At 38.5% G+C, this 17912-nt stretch overlaps 1 protein-coding gene across 1 annotated transcript in view; it reads right to left on the minus strand.

Moving 5' to 3' along the window:
* The window catches only part of DCP1B (decapping mRNA 1B), a 54769-nt gene that overhangs the window by 12359 nt on the left and 24498 nt on the right, over positions 1-17912 (minus strand). The window contains exons 4-5 of the mRNA XM_021690548.1: positions 7274-7340; positions 4719-4854 (exon numbers count right to left, since the gene is read on the minus strand). Coding sequence (XP_021546223.1) covers positions 4719-4854; positions 7274-7340 — 203 coding nt within the window. The remainder of the gene's footprint in view (positions 1-4718; positions 4855-7273; positions 7341-17912) is intronic.

Genomic DNA, 17912 nt, shown 5'->3' on the forward strand with positions numbered 1-17912 from the left:
TTAGGGCGCCTAACATAGTACAGTTAGGTAAAGTATAATTAATTGATAGTTGCCAAGTCATTAGGATGTCTCTTAACAGCTGCTGAAGAATTAAGCAAAATGGAAAACTAATACAGAAATCGTTGTTACTGACCGCATCTTGGATTAAAGTGTCTCTATCCAGGCCCTCTGATTGAAGGACAATGAAACTGTGATTAATTCATATTCATATGAATTCAGTCAATCAACAACCATTTATTTAGCACACATATGCCAGGAACATTGGAGACTAGGCTTATGAAGATGAATACAGGGTGTTCTCTGTGCTCAAGGAGCTCACAGTCTACCAATCAAGGGTAAGCCAACCATCAGGTCAAAGGCATGTTGGAGAAACTTGGCCAGTTGTCCTTTAGCATGTCCCACTTCATTCAGGACTTTTCTGATTGCTTCCTTGTGGTGCCATTTAATTTGTTTTCTGCCTGCCCTTCTCCCCTCTTCTCTTTCATTTTCTGTAAACTATTAAGTTTAAGAAAGCTCACAATGGGGATGGAACTAGAGGGTATTATGCTAAGCGAAATAAGTCAGTTAGAGAAAGACAAATACCATATGATCTCACACATAGGTGGAATTTAAGAAACAAAACAGGGGGCGCCTGGGTGGCTCAGTTGGTTAAGCGACTGCCTTCGGCTCAGGTCATGATCCTGGAGTCCCGGGATCGAGTCCCGCATCGGGCTCCCTGCTCGGCGGGGAGCCTGCTTCTCTCTCTGACCCTCCCCCCTCTCATGTACTCTCTCTCATTCTCGCTCTCTCAAATAAATAAAATCTTTAAAAAAAAAAAAAAGAAACAAAACAGATGAATATAGGGGAAGGGAAGGAAAAATAAAATAAGATGAAAACAGAGAGGGAGGCAAACCATAAGACTCTTAACTCTAGGAAACAAACCGAGAGTTGCTGGAAGGGAGGTGGGTGGGGGGATGGGGTAATTGGGTGATGGGTATTAAGGAGGGCACTTGATGTAATGAGCACTTAACTAAACTGAATTTAGATAAAAAAATTTAAAAAAGATTCAGGATCAACAATATAGATTTCAAGGTGGAACTACATAATTCACATTATATCACATTAGGAGACACATGATGTGTGATTATCCAACTTTTAATGGTGCTGGTCAGTGGGCTCATGTGGTGGTAGACTGACTTCCATGGTCAAGTTTCCATCATCCTTTCTCATAACATTTACATTACTAATGATCAATGCTTGAATCACTTATTTGACTAGTGTGGCTTTAAGTTCTACCATTTCATCTATATTTAATAGCTGGAATTCTTCGGTAGAGAAGAACTTTCCCTCATCAACCAGGATTATATGGTTATTCTGAAAAATTGTCTCTACTGGTCAGGCGGGATAAATGCTTAATTCCTTCCCATTAACTACTAATTTTCAGAGGAAGGAGTTGGTGTCTTAGTACCTCTAAGCAGAGCCAATAATTACTTTTTTGTTCTGTTTTGTATTTTTGGTCTGCTTGCTCACTCATCACCATGAACTCACATATTATATATGCTTAGTGTGTTTCAATCCACTGTAGTCTTTCATGTTGATGTCAGAATTTGATGTTTTAGTCAGTGGTCCCTTAAAGTTGACTACTGTGCCCCGTTCACATGACCCTGTTTGTTTGATTTTCCTATCCCAGACATGGAATTGGGAACTTCTTTAAAGAGCCCTGATACCCGGCAAAGAAGAAGTCAAACTCTCACTCTTTGCAGAGGATATGATACTTTATGTGGAAAACCCAAAAGACTCCACTGCAAAACTGCTGGAACTCATACAGGAATTCAGGAAAGTGGCAGGATATAAAGTCAATGCACAGAAATCAGTGGCATTCCTATACACCAACAACAAGACAGAAGAAAGAGAAATTAAGGAGTCGATCCCACTTACAATTGCACCCAAAACCATAAGATACCTAGGAATAAATCTAACCAAAGAGGCAAAGAATCTTTACTCAGAAAACTAGAAAGTACTCATGAAAGAAATTGAGGAAGACACAAAGAAATGGAAAAACGATCCATGCTCATGGATTGGAAGAACAAATATTGTGAAGATGTCAATGCTACCTAGAGCAATCTACACATTTAATGCAATCCCTATCAAAATACCATCCACTTTGGGGCGCCTGGGTGGCTCAGATGGTTGAGCGTCTGCCTTCGGCTCAGGTCATGATCCCAGGGTGCTGGGATCGAGTCCCGCATCGGGCTCCCTGCTAGGCGGGGAGCCTGCTTCTCCCTCTGCCTCTGCCTCTCTCTCTCTCTCTGACTCTCATGAATAAATAAATAAAACATTAAAAAAAAAATACCATCCACTTTTTTCAAAGAAATGGAACAAATAATCCTAAAATTTGTATGGAACCAGAAAAGACCCTGAATAGCCAGAGGAATGTTGAAAAAGAAAACCAAAGCTGGCGGCATCACAATTCCAGACTTCCAGCTCTATTACAAAGCTGTCAGCATCAAGACAGTATGGTACTGGCACAAAAACAGACACATAAATCAATGGAACAGAATAGAGAGCCCAGAAATGGACCCTCAACTCTATGGTCAACTCATCTTCGACAAAGCAGGAAAGAATGTCCAATGGAAAAAAGACAGTCTCTTCAACAAGCTGTGTTGGGAAAACTGGACAGCCACATGCAGAGAACGAAACTGGACCATTTCCTTACACCACACACAAAAATAGACTCCAAATGCTTGAAAGACCTAAATGTGAGACAGGAGTCCATCAAAATCCTAGAGGAGAACACAGGCAGCAACCTCTTTGACCTCAGCTGCAGCAACTTCTTCCTAGAAACATCACCAAAGGCAAGGGAAGCAAGGGCAAAAATGAACTATTGGGACTTCATCGAGATAAAAAGCTTTTGCACAGCAAAAGAAACAGTCAACAAAACCAAAAGACAACCAACAGAATGGGAGAAGATATTTGCAAATGACATATCAGATAAAGGGCTAGTATCCAAAATCTATAAAGAACTTATCAAACTCAACACCCAAAGAACAAAGAATCCAATCAAGAAATGGGCAGAAGACATGAACAGACATTTTTCCAAAGAAGACATCCAAATGGCCAACAGACACACGAAAAAGTGCTCAACATCGCTCAGCATCAGGGAAATCCAAATCAAAACCTCAATGAGATACCACCTCACACCAGTCAGAATGGCTAAAATTAACAAGTCAGGAAACGACAGATGTTGGTGGGGATGCGGAGAAAGGGGAACCCTCCTACACTGTTGGTGGGAATGCAAGCTGGTGCAGCCACTCTGGAAAACAGTATGGAGGTTCCTCAAAAAGTTGAAAATAGAGCTACCCTACAACCCAGCAACTGCACTACTGGGTATTTACCCCAAAGATACAAATGTAGGGATCCGAAGGGGTACGTGCACCCCGATGTTTATAGCAGCAATGTCCACAAGAGCCAAACTATGGAAAGAGCCAAGATGTCCATCGACAGATGACTGGATAAAGAAGATGTGGTATATATATACAATGGAATATTATGCAGCCATCAAAAGGAATGAAATCTTGCCATTTGCAACGACGTGGATGGAACTGGAGGGTATTATGCTGAGCGAAATAAGTCAATCAGAGAAAGACATGTATCATATGATCTCACTGATATGAGAAATTCTTAATCTCAGGGTAAAAACTGAGGGTTGCTGGAGAGGGGGTGGTGGGAGGGATGGGGTGGCTGGGTGATAGACATTGGGGAGGGTATGTGCTATGGTGAGCGCTGTGAATTGTGTAAGACTGTTGAATCACAGTCCTGTACCTCTGAAACAAATAATACATTATATGTTAAAAAAAAAAAAAAGAAGATAGCAGGAAGGGAAAAGTGAAGGGGGGAATCAGAGGGGGAGACGAACCATGAGAGACTATGGACTCTGAGGGTTCTAGAGGGGAGGGGGTTGGAGGATGGGTTAGCCTGGTGATGGGTATTAAAGAGGGCATACTGAATGGAGCACTGGGTGTTATATGCAAACAATGAGTCATGGAACACTGAGCACCCTTAGAAAAAAAGAACTGCAAAGAAATTATAAATGTCATTCCGTGGTTTCATTGTTAATGGTAATATTGGCATTGTAAGTTTTCAGCTGTTGTGGATATAATAAATGAGTATGTTTATGCGGTCAGAACAAAACCTTCAGTGTAAGAGAAAACCCCGCTATTCTTTCTTGTATATTTCTCCATATGAACCTTATATTCAACTTGTGTGGCTCCAGGAAAGAAGAAACCAGTCTGTATTTGTTTAGGAATCATCTTAAATTTGCAGATTAAACAGAAGTGAGAGTTTTAAGTTTTATCTTCTTATCTAAGATCAGGACATTTGTTCAAATCTATTTTTATGCCTGTCAGGAGTGTTTAAAAGTTTTCTTCATATAGGCTTTGCTCATTTCTTGCTAATTTTATTCCAAAGAATGTTATATTAATAGTTGCTACTGTAAATGGGGTCTTCTACTTAACCTTCTGATCGGATATATTCTTTGTATATAGGAAGGCTGCTGATTTCTTAGGCTACGTTTTAATCCACTTAAAACAAATGGTCTTCATTAGCCTGCTAAAAGCAAATAGAGATTTAATTTTTCATTCGATTTTGTTTGGTGGAAGGAATAACACTCACTCTTTTTCCACAAGCATATTACCACTGTAGGATTTAAGTATGTTTCACAAAGGAAGACAAAAACTCACCTTGGTGTATTCATCTTTGGCCTTGGTGAGCATTCGTAAGATATCTACTTCCTTGCCCTCTCCTGAATTGAGGATCATTGGGGAGTTTCCTGCTCCACCTCCCTGATGGGCTTTCAACTGTTCATATTGAGTTAGGCTAGAAAAATAGAGGGGAAAATCCACACAAGAGAAACAAACGCAATACAAATGGCTTTTAAAACCATCTAATTCCCACCCACTTGATTTTATCTTTTTTTTTTTTAAAGATTTTATTTATTTGTCAGAGAAACAGAGAGAAGGAGAGAGAGAGAGTGGCAGGCAGAGGGAGAGGGAGAAGCAGGCTCCCCGCTGAGCAAGGAGCCCGATGATGTGGGGCTCCATCCCAGAACCCTGGGATCATGACCTGAGCTGAAGGCAGACGCTTAACTGACTGAGCCTCCAGGCGTCCCCACTTGTTTTTATCTTGTTATAGTCATGGTAGAAGTAAGACTGCTTAGGAAGTGAAAGAAGAAAAACAAGAGTTGAGGTCCCGAGTATAGTGAGTACATGTATGAACCCAGAGGAGGGGTGGCCAAACTATGTTCTGCAGGCCAAATCCGGCACACCATGTGTTTTTGTAAAGAAAGTTACAAACAGCCACACTCACTGGTTTTTGTATCATTTACATTTAAGGCCGGCTTTCACACCATGACTGCAGAGCTGAGTAGCTGTTACACAGACCTATGGCCTCGCAAGGCCTGAAATACTTTTTGTTTTGTTTTTTTTTTTCAGAAAAAGTTTGCCAACTCCTCATTTAAAGCATTTGAAAGGACTCATTAATTGCTAAGGAAACCCAATTTAGAGTTCTCAAACATTGAGCAAACCTCATGGCAAATCGAGATTGCCCCCTTCCTTGTTTCAACGTGCCTTGTAGTCAAAGCAAAATTGATCTCAGCAACTCAAATCCTATAGTCCTCTGGCAATTTATAAACAACGAAGATTCCATTCCAGAAGAGGGGGCATTAAAACAAACAAACAAACAAAAAAACCCAAAAACGGAGCAATGAAGAGTGTCTTCTGTTTTCCTGAAAAAAATACAGGAGGGAGACCAGATGGCTCCTATATGGTGCCAGGGGACATTAAGAAAAATACTTTTTCCTTTTGTGTGCTTTGACTTTCAGCTCAAATTTTTATAACGGCCATGCCATTTATGGTAAAAGACATCTGAGAACTTACTGGGAGATTTAATTCTAACTGAGGAAGGGCTCAGAATCCACACATATCAGCTGCTTATTGCTAGTCAACAATCAATTTCCTGCCCCAGCTGTTAAGTAATTACTGCAGAATGCTAACAATTTGAGCACGGTCTCTTGGCTGAGCCACAGGGTATTTTTTCATCTATATGAAATCCTGCTATTATTATCCGTTGTACAGTTTACAATAACATGAATGTGTTAGGAACTAGTTGTTATGGGGGTAAATACCAGTTTGAACACACTTAATCACCATCTGCAACGTGAGCTGGTTACCTACAATTAGCTATCGCAAGCTAGATTTTCAGAAATCTATTTATAAAAAAGTGTCCCACACATTTCATTTTTGGGGGTCACTTTTTAGTCATTTCATTGCCCCAGGATTTAAAATTGGAAACCGGTCCTTTCACAGATGGAGACGTGTTGTCAGATTTGCGTGGGCAGAAGCCATACTGTGTGTCTGGCGGAGCCCAGTCACCGGCCGGGACACGGCATGTGTAGGAAACGTATTTCATTCTGAGGCTCTAAACCATCCCCATAAAGCAGGGAAATACTGTCACAGGGAGCAGCCTTGGGGCTCAAGAACTGATCAAGGATTTGACCAGTCACAGAGGAAACAGCACGCTTACCTGGGCCTCCCTTTCAATGCAGTCAGGGGGCCAAGAGTAGGACAGTCAGACCCTGATTTAAGTTTCCCAAAACGCAGGTGAGACAAACCACAAGGTATCAAGAGATTAAAAGAAAAAGAGACTAGCAGCAAAAAAAAAAAAAAAAAAAGGGACTGCCTACCAATCACTAAACTAATATTAACTCCAAAATTTCCAGTAAGATTGAAAATAAAGTCCATCCTAAGTACTCACAGCATTTGAGATGTGAGGAAACTCTGAGCTTCCACAACCATGGAAATGCAGTTAAAGGAAAGCATTTAGGGTGGGAAGGAAATGAAAGATTTTAGAGAATGTGTAGCAGCCTTTAAAATATTCCGAATGTTCTTTTTACTGAAAGCTATACTGATGACTTTTCAGAGAAAAAAAGCCCTGCTAATTTACAAATGAGGAAAATATTGAAGAAAACTGCCATCGGGAACAATTCATATTATAGATAATTCACCCATGAAGAACAAAATGAGGTGAACTATTCTACATGATAAACCTTACCTAGTGAAAATGTAAAAAGTTGTGACTATGTTTATTTTTCATTTAAGTAATAGTAAATGTTTTCCTAGCCATGGAGGAAAGGGCTGCTGTAAGAGATACAGTCTGCTAAAAATATAGTGGAGTTACTCTTGAGAAACACAAACAAATGCATCACGTCCAGAAAAATACTTAGCCTTTCAGCACCTACTTTTTCATAAGCTCTGCAATTCTTTGGCATTCTTCCTTATCGTAAAACCAAATCCCGTATATGGACACTGCAAAAAACACATCAAACAAATTATGAGCACCTTTAAAACTACAAAATGGAAAGAAATTCCCTTTCCAACTTGAGGAAAATACATACTTATGGATAAACAAATCTAATCATTGGAGTTTAAGCTTGAAAACCTAGCGTTGGAATTGTCTAAGCCCACAGAGAACTCTGGAGTGGTCTTATGCATATGTGGGGACACATATGCCCCCCCAATAATCTGTGCTATCCTTAACAATATAGCACCTGAACGTAACAGGCACTTGGCAAATGCTTCTTAAATGAATGAATACAGATTGAAGTGAAATCAGAATTTCTAAACTCCTGGCTTTGAAATGTCACTGTGTCCAGGGAGTCTGGGTGGCTCAGTCATTAAGCTTCTACCTTTGGCTCAGGTCATGATCCCAGGGTCCTGGGATTGAGCCCCGCATCGGGCTCCCTGCTCCGTGGGAAGCCTGCTTCTCCCTCTCCCACTCCCCTGCTTGTGTTCCCTCTCTCGCTGTGTCTCTCTCTGTCAAATAAATAAATAAAATCTTAAGAAAAAAGAAAAGTCACTGTGTCCAGACTCCAGTTGCACATTTATACACATATTTCATCTTTATTGTGAAGTATCCAGAAACCTGATGCATGAAATTAAGCCTAGAAACCTCTCTCCCCCCTCCTCTTCCTCCCAGGAATATGTTCACCGAAAAACTGGCTTTCTAAGCTGTAAGTTAGGACACAGTGCAGGAAAAAATAAAATTCAATAACAAATCTCTGACTTCAAAATGCCTGTATGGAAAATTTATAACTGTTGAAAGAGGAGATGTGACCATGACTTAATCATTTAGTAATGAAAGAAAAATGTGGTATAATGGAGCTATGGATTCATTTAACAAGTTTCAAAATAAATTGTATACTTTAGTATGTGCCTATCTACGTCATTTTTATAGCAAAGGCTAGACAGTTCCAAAATACATTTATAATGATCAAGTTGAGGATCTGCTGGTAGTAATCATATAAATAATGCACTAGCTACAGATACATTTTCAAACGCTTCATTGAAACCAGCAGCAATGTTACGATAGGGCAATGAAAAGCAACAAAATATATTTTTTAAAGGAAAAACTTTTTAAAATTTGAACATTCAAAATATTTAATTATCTGAATATTATTTGGTCATTAAAACAGCTATGATGCTTTGACAACTTCTTTCCCCACCCACCTGACCAATGCCTCAGTGTGAGATTTCTGCTTCTTGTCAGTAGTGATTCAGATAACAAAAGCTTCAGGAAATGTCTTCTCAGTGCAATTTTAGGCGGATATTTTTAAAAGGAACCCCATAAATCTGAATTACTGACTTGCCAAAAGGTGGCAACGGGGTTTTAAACTTTTTGTATGATTAGTGTGCCAGGATATTTTACCAACCTACACGTGAAGAGGGGGAAAGAAATGGAAAGAACCCTCCAGCATTTTCTTGAATAGGACCATCTTATCCTCTTAAAAATACATACACATATTTCTCTTTACTACACTGATAATCTTTTGAAAAAAGAATATCTGAGTTCTGAAGCCTATGTGCTGAGAGAGCCTTACTATCAAAAAGAAATTATTTCGTCTCAAGGTCATTAAATGTGTATCTTAAAACTTTTCATTCAAGATTGTTAGCAGCCCGTCCACACTAACGTCCTACTCTGCCTACACACACTGTGATACACTAACCCATCTCAGCTAGTGTCCTTGGAAGCACAAGAACACGGACTGGATCACCGACATTCAAAGACAATAAATCTGAATACGGTTGTGTCTTACGGTGGTTTTAATCTTAGTTATAAAACTAACAGCTCAGTCTGCTTTTTTGGTTACAGTGATAACTTCCTTTCCTGGGAGACTGGGTTTTCCAAAACTATCAGAAAAGAAAGGTGGTAGGTAGCAGGGGGAAAAAACACAGCATGACTAGGAACTTGCAGGCCCAGTCGCAGCGGGGAACCAGCCATTTGTGCCTCATCTGTAGGATATATTAGTAGAAATGCTCTGAGTGTCATTTTGTTTGTTTGTTTGTTTGATGTTACACATTTGTGGCATTTGACATAAGGAATTCGGTTTTTGGAAGAGCGGGATGCCAAGGAAACTGTTGATACAAACAGAAAAGCAGTTTGACAATTCATTACCATGAGATAAATGAAATGTAGATTTAGGGAGGAAAAATGCTATGAAAACATCTTTCAGATGTCAGCGCAGAATGAAGGGAAGACCAGGTTTGTCATGACTATTTGAGACATTGTGGAGATTTCTTTAGGACCTGATCATTTATCATTAAAACAACATGACTTCAAGCGTAAAATGGGCTCATTTTGAAATAGCATTTTCATCCCAGTTAATATTTGGTTTGAACATAAAACGTAACTCGTCAGGGGAGAAAAAAACAGATTTACCAACAGTCCTGGCTACTGAAGGGTAGCACCAAGATAAAATGTTGAACTGGGCCTAAGTTTTTTCTCCTTAAAATAGTTTTGCGGCTTGCGTTACATTCCAGTGGGAGAGGGGCCGCGGTTCCATGAACGTGCACATTCCAACCGAAGTTTTCTGCCTCTTAGGCCCAAGGTCTCCCAACCCCTGGACAAACCTATCACTTCCTGCACAAGAGGGTATATCAAAGCAGCTCGTGGTGATATATAAAAACCAGAGATCATCATGCCTCAGGGAGGTGATGAGCTGACAGGCTGACAGAAACAATTAACTTCACATTTCAACCCCAGTTTTCCTGTAAAAGCCACTGGGTGAGGGAGGCAGTGAGTGCAGCAGGCAAGGAAGAAAAAACTCGGTTGAGAAGAACCCAAAAAGAAGGTGTGGTTTTTCGAATTCTAAGCCTGAAAAAGTAATCACTGTGACCTGAATTTGCAGTGATGGTGACGTGCCATGTGGGCCTGCAGAATGCTGAAACGTTATTGTGGGAATGACCTCTGGGCTTTAAGAAATTACAAGGAGGGAAGCTTGCGAGGAGGCTATTTATTTACTTGAAAACAGTGACCTAATAGTACACATCTGGAGGTTCACCATGCTTCGAGCCTTTGGCCAGCCCTCTGCGCCTGCATACCAGCCACTTCCCAGTCACCCCGCCACCGAAGCAGAGGTGAAGTTTAAGGGCACTTTGGTGCATGAAGCTCAACTCAACTGGTTCTACATCCCTCCTGGAGGTAAGAAACCCCAAAACGAATAGGAAGAACAGGTTGAAATGTACTCCAAAATATTCTAATGACATCTAGAATGTGTGACATAAGGACTCATCTTTTTGGCAATCCTCTTCGTATTTAATACAGGACTTTTCAGCAGCACAGTTGGGAAATTTTGCCTAAAATTGCACTGTGGTGGTCTATCTCATGCTTTGGAAATTCTCAATCAGAAACAAAACCAATGTTTGGGGCAACAGGCAAGATAATATTGCCTTTATATAGCTATTGAAGCATCAATCTTCCCTTTTCCTTTTAAGTCTGCATGGATGATTAAGGAAAGCAAAATCTCCCTATTAGATTTCATGTCTGAATGTCATAGGTACACACAGATGACAGACAGAGCAAGCTGATTGTATCTGATAATGGTATTTTCTTCTTTTTTAATTTCTTCAGCAGAAAAATCTAAAGCTGGTAAAATGTTAAGAGGCTAGTTAAAAGGTCATCAGAGGCAATATCAAAATGTCCTTAAATCACATTCATTTAGAACTCTTGTATTCTTTTTAGCATGGAGCATTACTTCATTCTGGATGTTCTTTGGGGATTTACCTCATCTAGTTTATGTTCCTAACAAATATTTCTATACAATCTGTTCTTTTAAGACATTTATCATTTGTTCCATATTTTACCCAAAATATCTTTCAACTCCAAATCATGAATGGTAGCTTGCAATCTTTTAACAAGGACTCATGCTAATATTTGTGCAACTTTAAAATATAAGGCATATTTCCATGCAGTTAGGAAGTAGATAATGCATAATTACATAGGTAAAGTTTAAATAGGCATGAGAAGGATATCTGATTTGGCAATGCTCTCCTTTCTCTCTCTCTCTTTAATAATAATTTCACTCAAAAGCATAGGGATATATATTTCTTAGAATGCAGCAAAGAAGGCATTTAAATTCTTTTTTTCACTAGGAAAACTATGGAAATGTGGCAGTGTAAATTACACAAATCTCTTCTGCGCACTTAAGGATAAACCAAAATTTTAAAATTTCTTCAAACCCCGTTCGTCTCATCAAGTCTTTCCCAAATGAGTGGAATAATAATCCCAATGTAAGAACCAAGAACATCTAAACATACATTTGATGTAAACACTTGTTTTTGAGATTCGCTCAAATATCGTATGTCTTGATTTATGGTACCATTTATCTATTTCAAGTTTCTGTAAGATTGACCACACTGAGGATGACTGGTTACTGGTATTTGGTAGTAAGCATGCACACACAGCTACTACCCCCTGAAAGATCACAAGGTAGCTAAGAAATTAGAAACTTAGAACCGTGAAGTTTTAGAGCTGGAAGGCAGCTGAGATGTGGGTAGTTCAATAGCCTATTTCACTAATGAGGAATGTGTGGTCTCACAAGGTGAAATGACTTAGCCAATGACATCTTGACTGGTTCCATCTGTTTGCTCTGAAATATGCTCCTCCCCCAGCCTTACAAATGAAATAAATAAGACGGAAACAAGTTTTACATTTGACTGAGTTGTAGGCTTGGTTATAAGAGACGGAAATGAGCCTTTTCTAAAGCCAAGCTTCATATGGAATCTCAAGAGGAAAAAGGGCGAGAGGGAAGGGAGGGAGGAGATGAGTGTGGACAGAAAGGAGAGGGAGGAAAGAGAGAGGAATCCGAGATTTCTAGTATTGGCCCTACTTTGATGGCAGTGAGTGCTAGGACAGCAATCACACTGCCCTTGTCCTGGCAGCCACAGATGGGAAACACAAGCTATGTTTGGCGGCTCCATGTTGACTCTGTACTTCTACCCCATTTGGAATGCTTTGCACTAAAAATGTTTTTCTTCCTCATGTTCTTTAATGCCTTTAATGTTCTTTCATTCACCTTCTGCCTTAGCTCTACTGACCAAACACGGACACGATCTTGTAAAACAAAATCTTCACTGGCCACAGAGAGAATCTACATAGCACTGTTATCTTTGGCCCCTGGTCTGGTTCTTTTCATATGACATAGTTTTACTGCACCTCACAAATCAGTGATCCCATGATCTCAAAATATTGGAAAGTTCACAATAGATGAGAAGCAGTTTCTATTTTATGGGTGACTAATCCTCATGAAACATTTTGGGAGAAACAGTAGAAAACCTAAATAAATACTGTCAAGTATAACAACCTTTCTTCTAAATAAGTTAACTTCATTAGAAAGTTAATGCCATAAACAGCAATGACAAAAACAATCTCTCAACTAAAGCATTAAACTAATTTGGGTTAAATTAATATGTATCTCCAACTATAAACTAGCATTTATTATTTTGAAAGAAAAGGATGGATTTATCTTTTAAGAAGTTTTTATTTATAACAAATGCATGTTATGTCATTAGGCCTTCCTAATCTCCACAGAGGTCATTATCCTCCCAAAATGAGACCCCAGAGGTCTGCGGCTGGCCTCAAGTTCATGAAAGGCCAGGTGGAATCTTTTTCATGATACACTAACTTCCTAATTTTATTTATTTCAGGGTAAAGTTCCTTTAATCTAAGAGATTTAACAGAGTAAATAACCATTTTAAAAAACATTAGGAAGAGAAAAAGTCTTCAGTAACAATAAATATAAATAGGAACAACTTATTCTGTTTTGTTGGTCATTTAAATTTATATTTTCTTTTTGTTCATAACCCTGCTGATAAATTTCAAAATCTAGACCACAAATAACAAACATGGGTTCCCCAAAGTGTCTTTCCCCCTCTCTGAGCTAACAGTCCTCCTGAAGACTGAGGTTTTCCCATTCCTGTAGGGATAAATAGCCTCAACTTTTCTGTTGTTCCCATAGTTTTTTTGTATATCCTTGCGCCAAAAAAAAGAAAAGAAAAAAAATTGAGCACACATCATAATTAAGTATTTACACAACTGTTTCCTCCACTAGACTATGAGCTCCAGCATAATGACAGGCACGTGGTAGATATTCAACAAATATTTCCTGAGTTGAACTGAAATCAGACTTTAAGATCTTATAGTATCAGTACGCCTTGTAATGCTAATATTAATAGTTACCACTATTCTTGGCTAATTACACATCACAGACTAGATGTCCTAGATCCTCTGTATTCAATGATCACAACCTCTACCAGGGATTACAGCATGGGGATTCTCCTCACAATGCTCCTTTATTTCTCCTTGTAACTGAAGTTTATTTAGCTTTAAACATTTGGTAACCTTAGGCATCAGTAATGTTGATGGGATCTTGTCATTTAGGGGCAAGCTCCCTAGGATTGTATATTTCTATTGATCCAGCACTATGCAAGCATTAATATATTCATTTTATGTGTATTTATTATTACAACAATTCTACCATATACCAGTCTTCCTGATTGAATACCTGTCAGGCCCTGGCAACTAAGAGCTCAAAGAATGCAATTAATCTGCAAAATCACATACATTTATCTTCAGAGTATAACTAATAGTACTTCGATCTAGCAGAAAAAAAGAATTCAAATTCCAGTCATGTCTGATAATAGTAATCTGAAGCTTACATATACAAGTACCTAAATTATCTTAAAAACATAATATTTATATGCAATGTCAATTATTCCAGCAACACACTGAAAACATACTATTTGAAGTGAATCTCAATGTAGTAAGATAAGTCTTATCTCACACAATTGTAGTTTGCAAAAAATACATGTTTAACCTAAACATAAAAGAGTATTTCTACAAGTCAGAACTTGTTCCAATGAAAAGCAGACTTCTTCATTTTGAATCAGATTATTTAACCAACTGTTTAATAATTATAGTAATAGCTTTACTGAAAATACCCTACCTATAAAGTATATGATCAATGAAAAATTTCTAAGATTTTATATAGCCGTGGCCTACCAAGAGGAGCTGAATATTACTTCTTCATCGAAGGAAAGTGAGCCAGAGTTTCTGAACTTTTTCCAATTTGACCTTAATCTATAATTACGGATATAGGAGATACTACTCTTCCCAAAGCCCTTTATGTTATACACAGCTGAATCATGTTTTGGTCCCACTTAAATTAAATTAGAGTTCTAAGGCTGTATATAGGATAATTCTAACATAAATTCTTGGCTAAAATTGTTTTCTTTTTCCAAAACCCATAAGAACATGAAGATTCGCAATTTTTCCTTCTGTGGTTAAGAAGAAAATTAATCCAATAGTTTCAAATTAGTTATTTGAAACTATTTTCTAAATGATTTTTGGACAAAAATCGGTAATATAAAAGATAGACTCTAAAAGAACAGATATGAACACTCAGTGTAGCCATAATGAGCACTTACTATATGCAAAGCACTGTGTTAGCGTAGGAAAACTGAAAGATGCTTCACACATTAAGCATTTCAGAAAGTGTTTTGGAATCCAGTTTTTGCTCTGCCAAGATTTAGACTTCTATCATGCCAAACTGGGCTCTCAGAAACAAAACATAAAATACAGTCTCTCTCCAAGCCACAAATGTAGTGTATGAATCCAAATAGCATCACTATGCAGATGTTTCTTTGGTAGAAGTTGAGAATCTTAAAAGTTCTTAAAAATCTTATGGTTCATGGGGCGCCTGGGTGGCTCAGTCATTAAGTGTCTGCCTTTGGCTCAGGTCATGATCCCAGGGTCCTGGGATCGAGCCGCGCATTGAGCCCCGCATCGGGCTCCCTGCTCTGCGGGAAGCCTGCTTCTCCCTCCCCCACTCCCTCTGCTTGTGTTCCCTCTCTCACTGTGTCTCTCTGTCAAATAAATAAATAAAAATCTTTAAAAAAAAAGTGTTTATGGTTCAGGATAAAATAAAAGTGACTTCACTTCAATTTCATTGTCACATAGTATCTGTGTATCACCTTTGCCACAGGGGTTCTTCATCTAAGCACACCAGATTGCTAAGTCAATTACGTTTAGATATGCTTATACAGTTTCCCATTAAATTCATGTGACGGTCCTATATCCAGTGAGTCCCCTAATAATAAATGATGAAAGTCTGGAGGCTGTGTAAATTGGGTGGTTAGGGTGAAGAGAAGTATTGTTTATCTAGCTCATGTGTGTGTTTCAAGGAGCTACCAGGTATCACAACACAACACAGTAAAAAAACAAAAACATGAAACCCAGATGTACCATGTGGCTCATGAGTGAAATTTTGCTTTACGTGAGGCTTTTCAGAGCCTTCTTTAATTGATAGGATGCCAGTTATTTAGATTAATAGTCTCCTTTAGAAATTAGATCTTTTCCTTTCAGCATGAACTGAGCACTGACAGAACAAAAGAGTGATTCTGGGTTAAGGTCAGAGTGACAAGTTTCATCACTCAAGTCACAGTAGATGTATAACCCTTAATCATATATTAAAACACATTAGCTTTCTGAGCAATGATGCATAATAAATAGATCAATTTTTCAGTTAGAATGGCAAAGGAGACTTATACAGACACAGAGTAAGATTCAGTGACCACATTATAATTTTTAAATTTTGGTGGTCTTTCTTTCTCACTAAGAAGCTTCCAGCTGGTAGAAAGAATCCTTGGTTCTCTAGTGCAACCAACGGTGCTCTCATGTACAGTAGAAGACAAGACTGTATAAGTTACCTATTCTAATTGCATATGAAACGTCAAATTCCTTGTCTCCCATCCCGTATTACACATGATTTGAATGAATTTACTTTAAGGATCTTATATCACTGGACAGATCCTTAATAGAACATTCTCTTCTTATTCCTGTGAATACTAAGATCTGCCTAGCAAGACTGTCAAGTATTTTTGGCCATATAATTACTTTAAAGATGTTTCTTGACTCTAGAGGGCTTCAGGAGTTCGGTAAAATCCCTAAAGCTGTATGCATGCAAAATGATGTGTAAATATGCAAATAGACATGTTTGGAAGTAGGGAAGTACAAAGCATAGACCCCCCCAGAACAATGCCTGGCACATAACAGGCAATTAAAAAATATTGCAGGGGCAGGCAGGAAGGAAATTCCTCAGATTCTCAAAGGGATTTGTGACCCAAAGAAGGTTAAGAACTACTATTTGAGGATCAATACACCACTAAATACCTTAGAATGGAAAAATAAACTCTCAATTATCTGTGGAGAGATAAGGTGACTTTCATTTTCTTAGTAATAAATTTACACAGCGTTCACTTTTAACCTTTCAAATTGCTTTTGTAGTAATTGCCTGAACTGATTCCAAGGTTAAGAAAACAGATGATAAAGTCTTGAGGTCTTAGAATTTGTTAAGTTGTAAGACCTTTTATTTCTCCATGTGGCCTGAAGTCTAGGAGAAGGCTTAAAAAGGAGACTTCACATCCTCAGCCACAGCAAGGGTGAACCACACAGTTCAGCTTCCGCTACTGTTTCGCATTATTAGCTTGAGAGGTGGGATTTTCTTTCTTTCTTTCTTTTTTTAAGTAGGCTCCATGCCCAGTGTGCCCAACCTGGGGCTTGAGCCCTGAGGTCAAGACCTGAGCTGAGATCAAGAGTCGGACACTTAACCTACTGAGCCACCCAGTAGGTGGGATTTTCAGTCTCTACCATAAAATGGCCAACAGGGAGGAATTTCAGAAAGCTGAGCTACTTTTTGGCTCTTTCTCAATTACCCCAAGCATAATGTCTTCAAACCTGGACAAAAAATTAGACATATGTCCATAGGGGACAATTCTAGAATATAAATGATTTGGGAATTACCTTAAGTACATTGTATGTGTCTATTTCTTATCTAGATCTGTTCATTTTCGGTGGTTATTTGGTACCACAGAACAAAATATTAAGATGTAGTCTCTGCCCTCTGTAATTTATTACTCATGCCACTGCTTTCTTGATAGCCTAGATAATCAATAATCAACCAATTAATGCCAGTATAGTGAAAGAGAAAACATTTCACAACATGCATCAAAGTATAGTGAGCAATGTTGTTTCCAAATTATGACCTACCTCTGTTTGCAAATTTGGCTTTCTTACCGCTATTATTTATGATGGCTATGCCCAAGTACATTTCAACTGGAGCTTTGGAAAAAATTAAAGCCCACACCTCGTTATATGCTTTCTAATAGCCATCAAGAAAAACCTTACTAATTGCTCACCATATATTAATGGTTTACTATATATTAGGACTGCAGAAGAAATGCTAGGGCTTCTCTCTGCCAGAAAATTGACTTTAAAAAAATGACTAAAAAAATGTCTTCTTTGATAAGGTTCAATTATTTCTACTTTTAAAAATTGAACAATATTTTATATATGATAAAAGGCACAGAACTTAAAGTGTTTTGTTTGAAGAATTTTGGCAATAATACACTCTCAGGTAATCAACCACCCAAAACAAGACCTACAACAGTCATCCCTCCTTTTCAGGCAACAACTACAGCACTTCCACCACTAACCCAGCAGACACAATCGTTTTCTGCCTTCTGTCACCATAGACTGGTTTTGCC

Source organism: Neomonachus schauinslandi, chromosome 5, assembly GCF_002201575.2.
Source record: "Neomonachus schauinslandi chromosome 5, ASM220157v2, whole genome shotgun sequence".
In the NCBI taxonomy this organism is placed as follows: domain Eukaryota; kingdom Metazoa; phylum Chordata; class Mammalia; order Carnivora; family Phocidae; genus Neomonachus; species Neomonachus schauinslandi.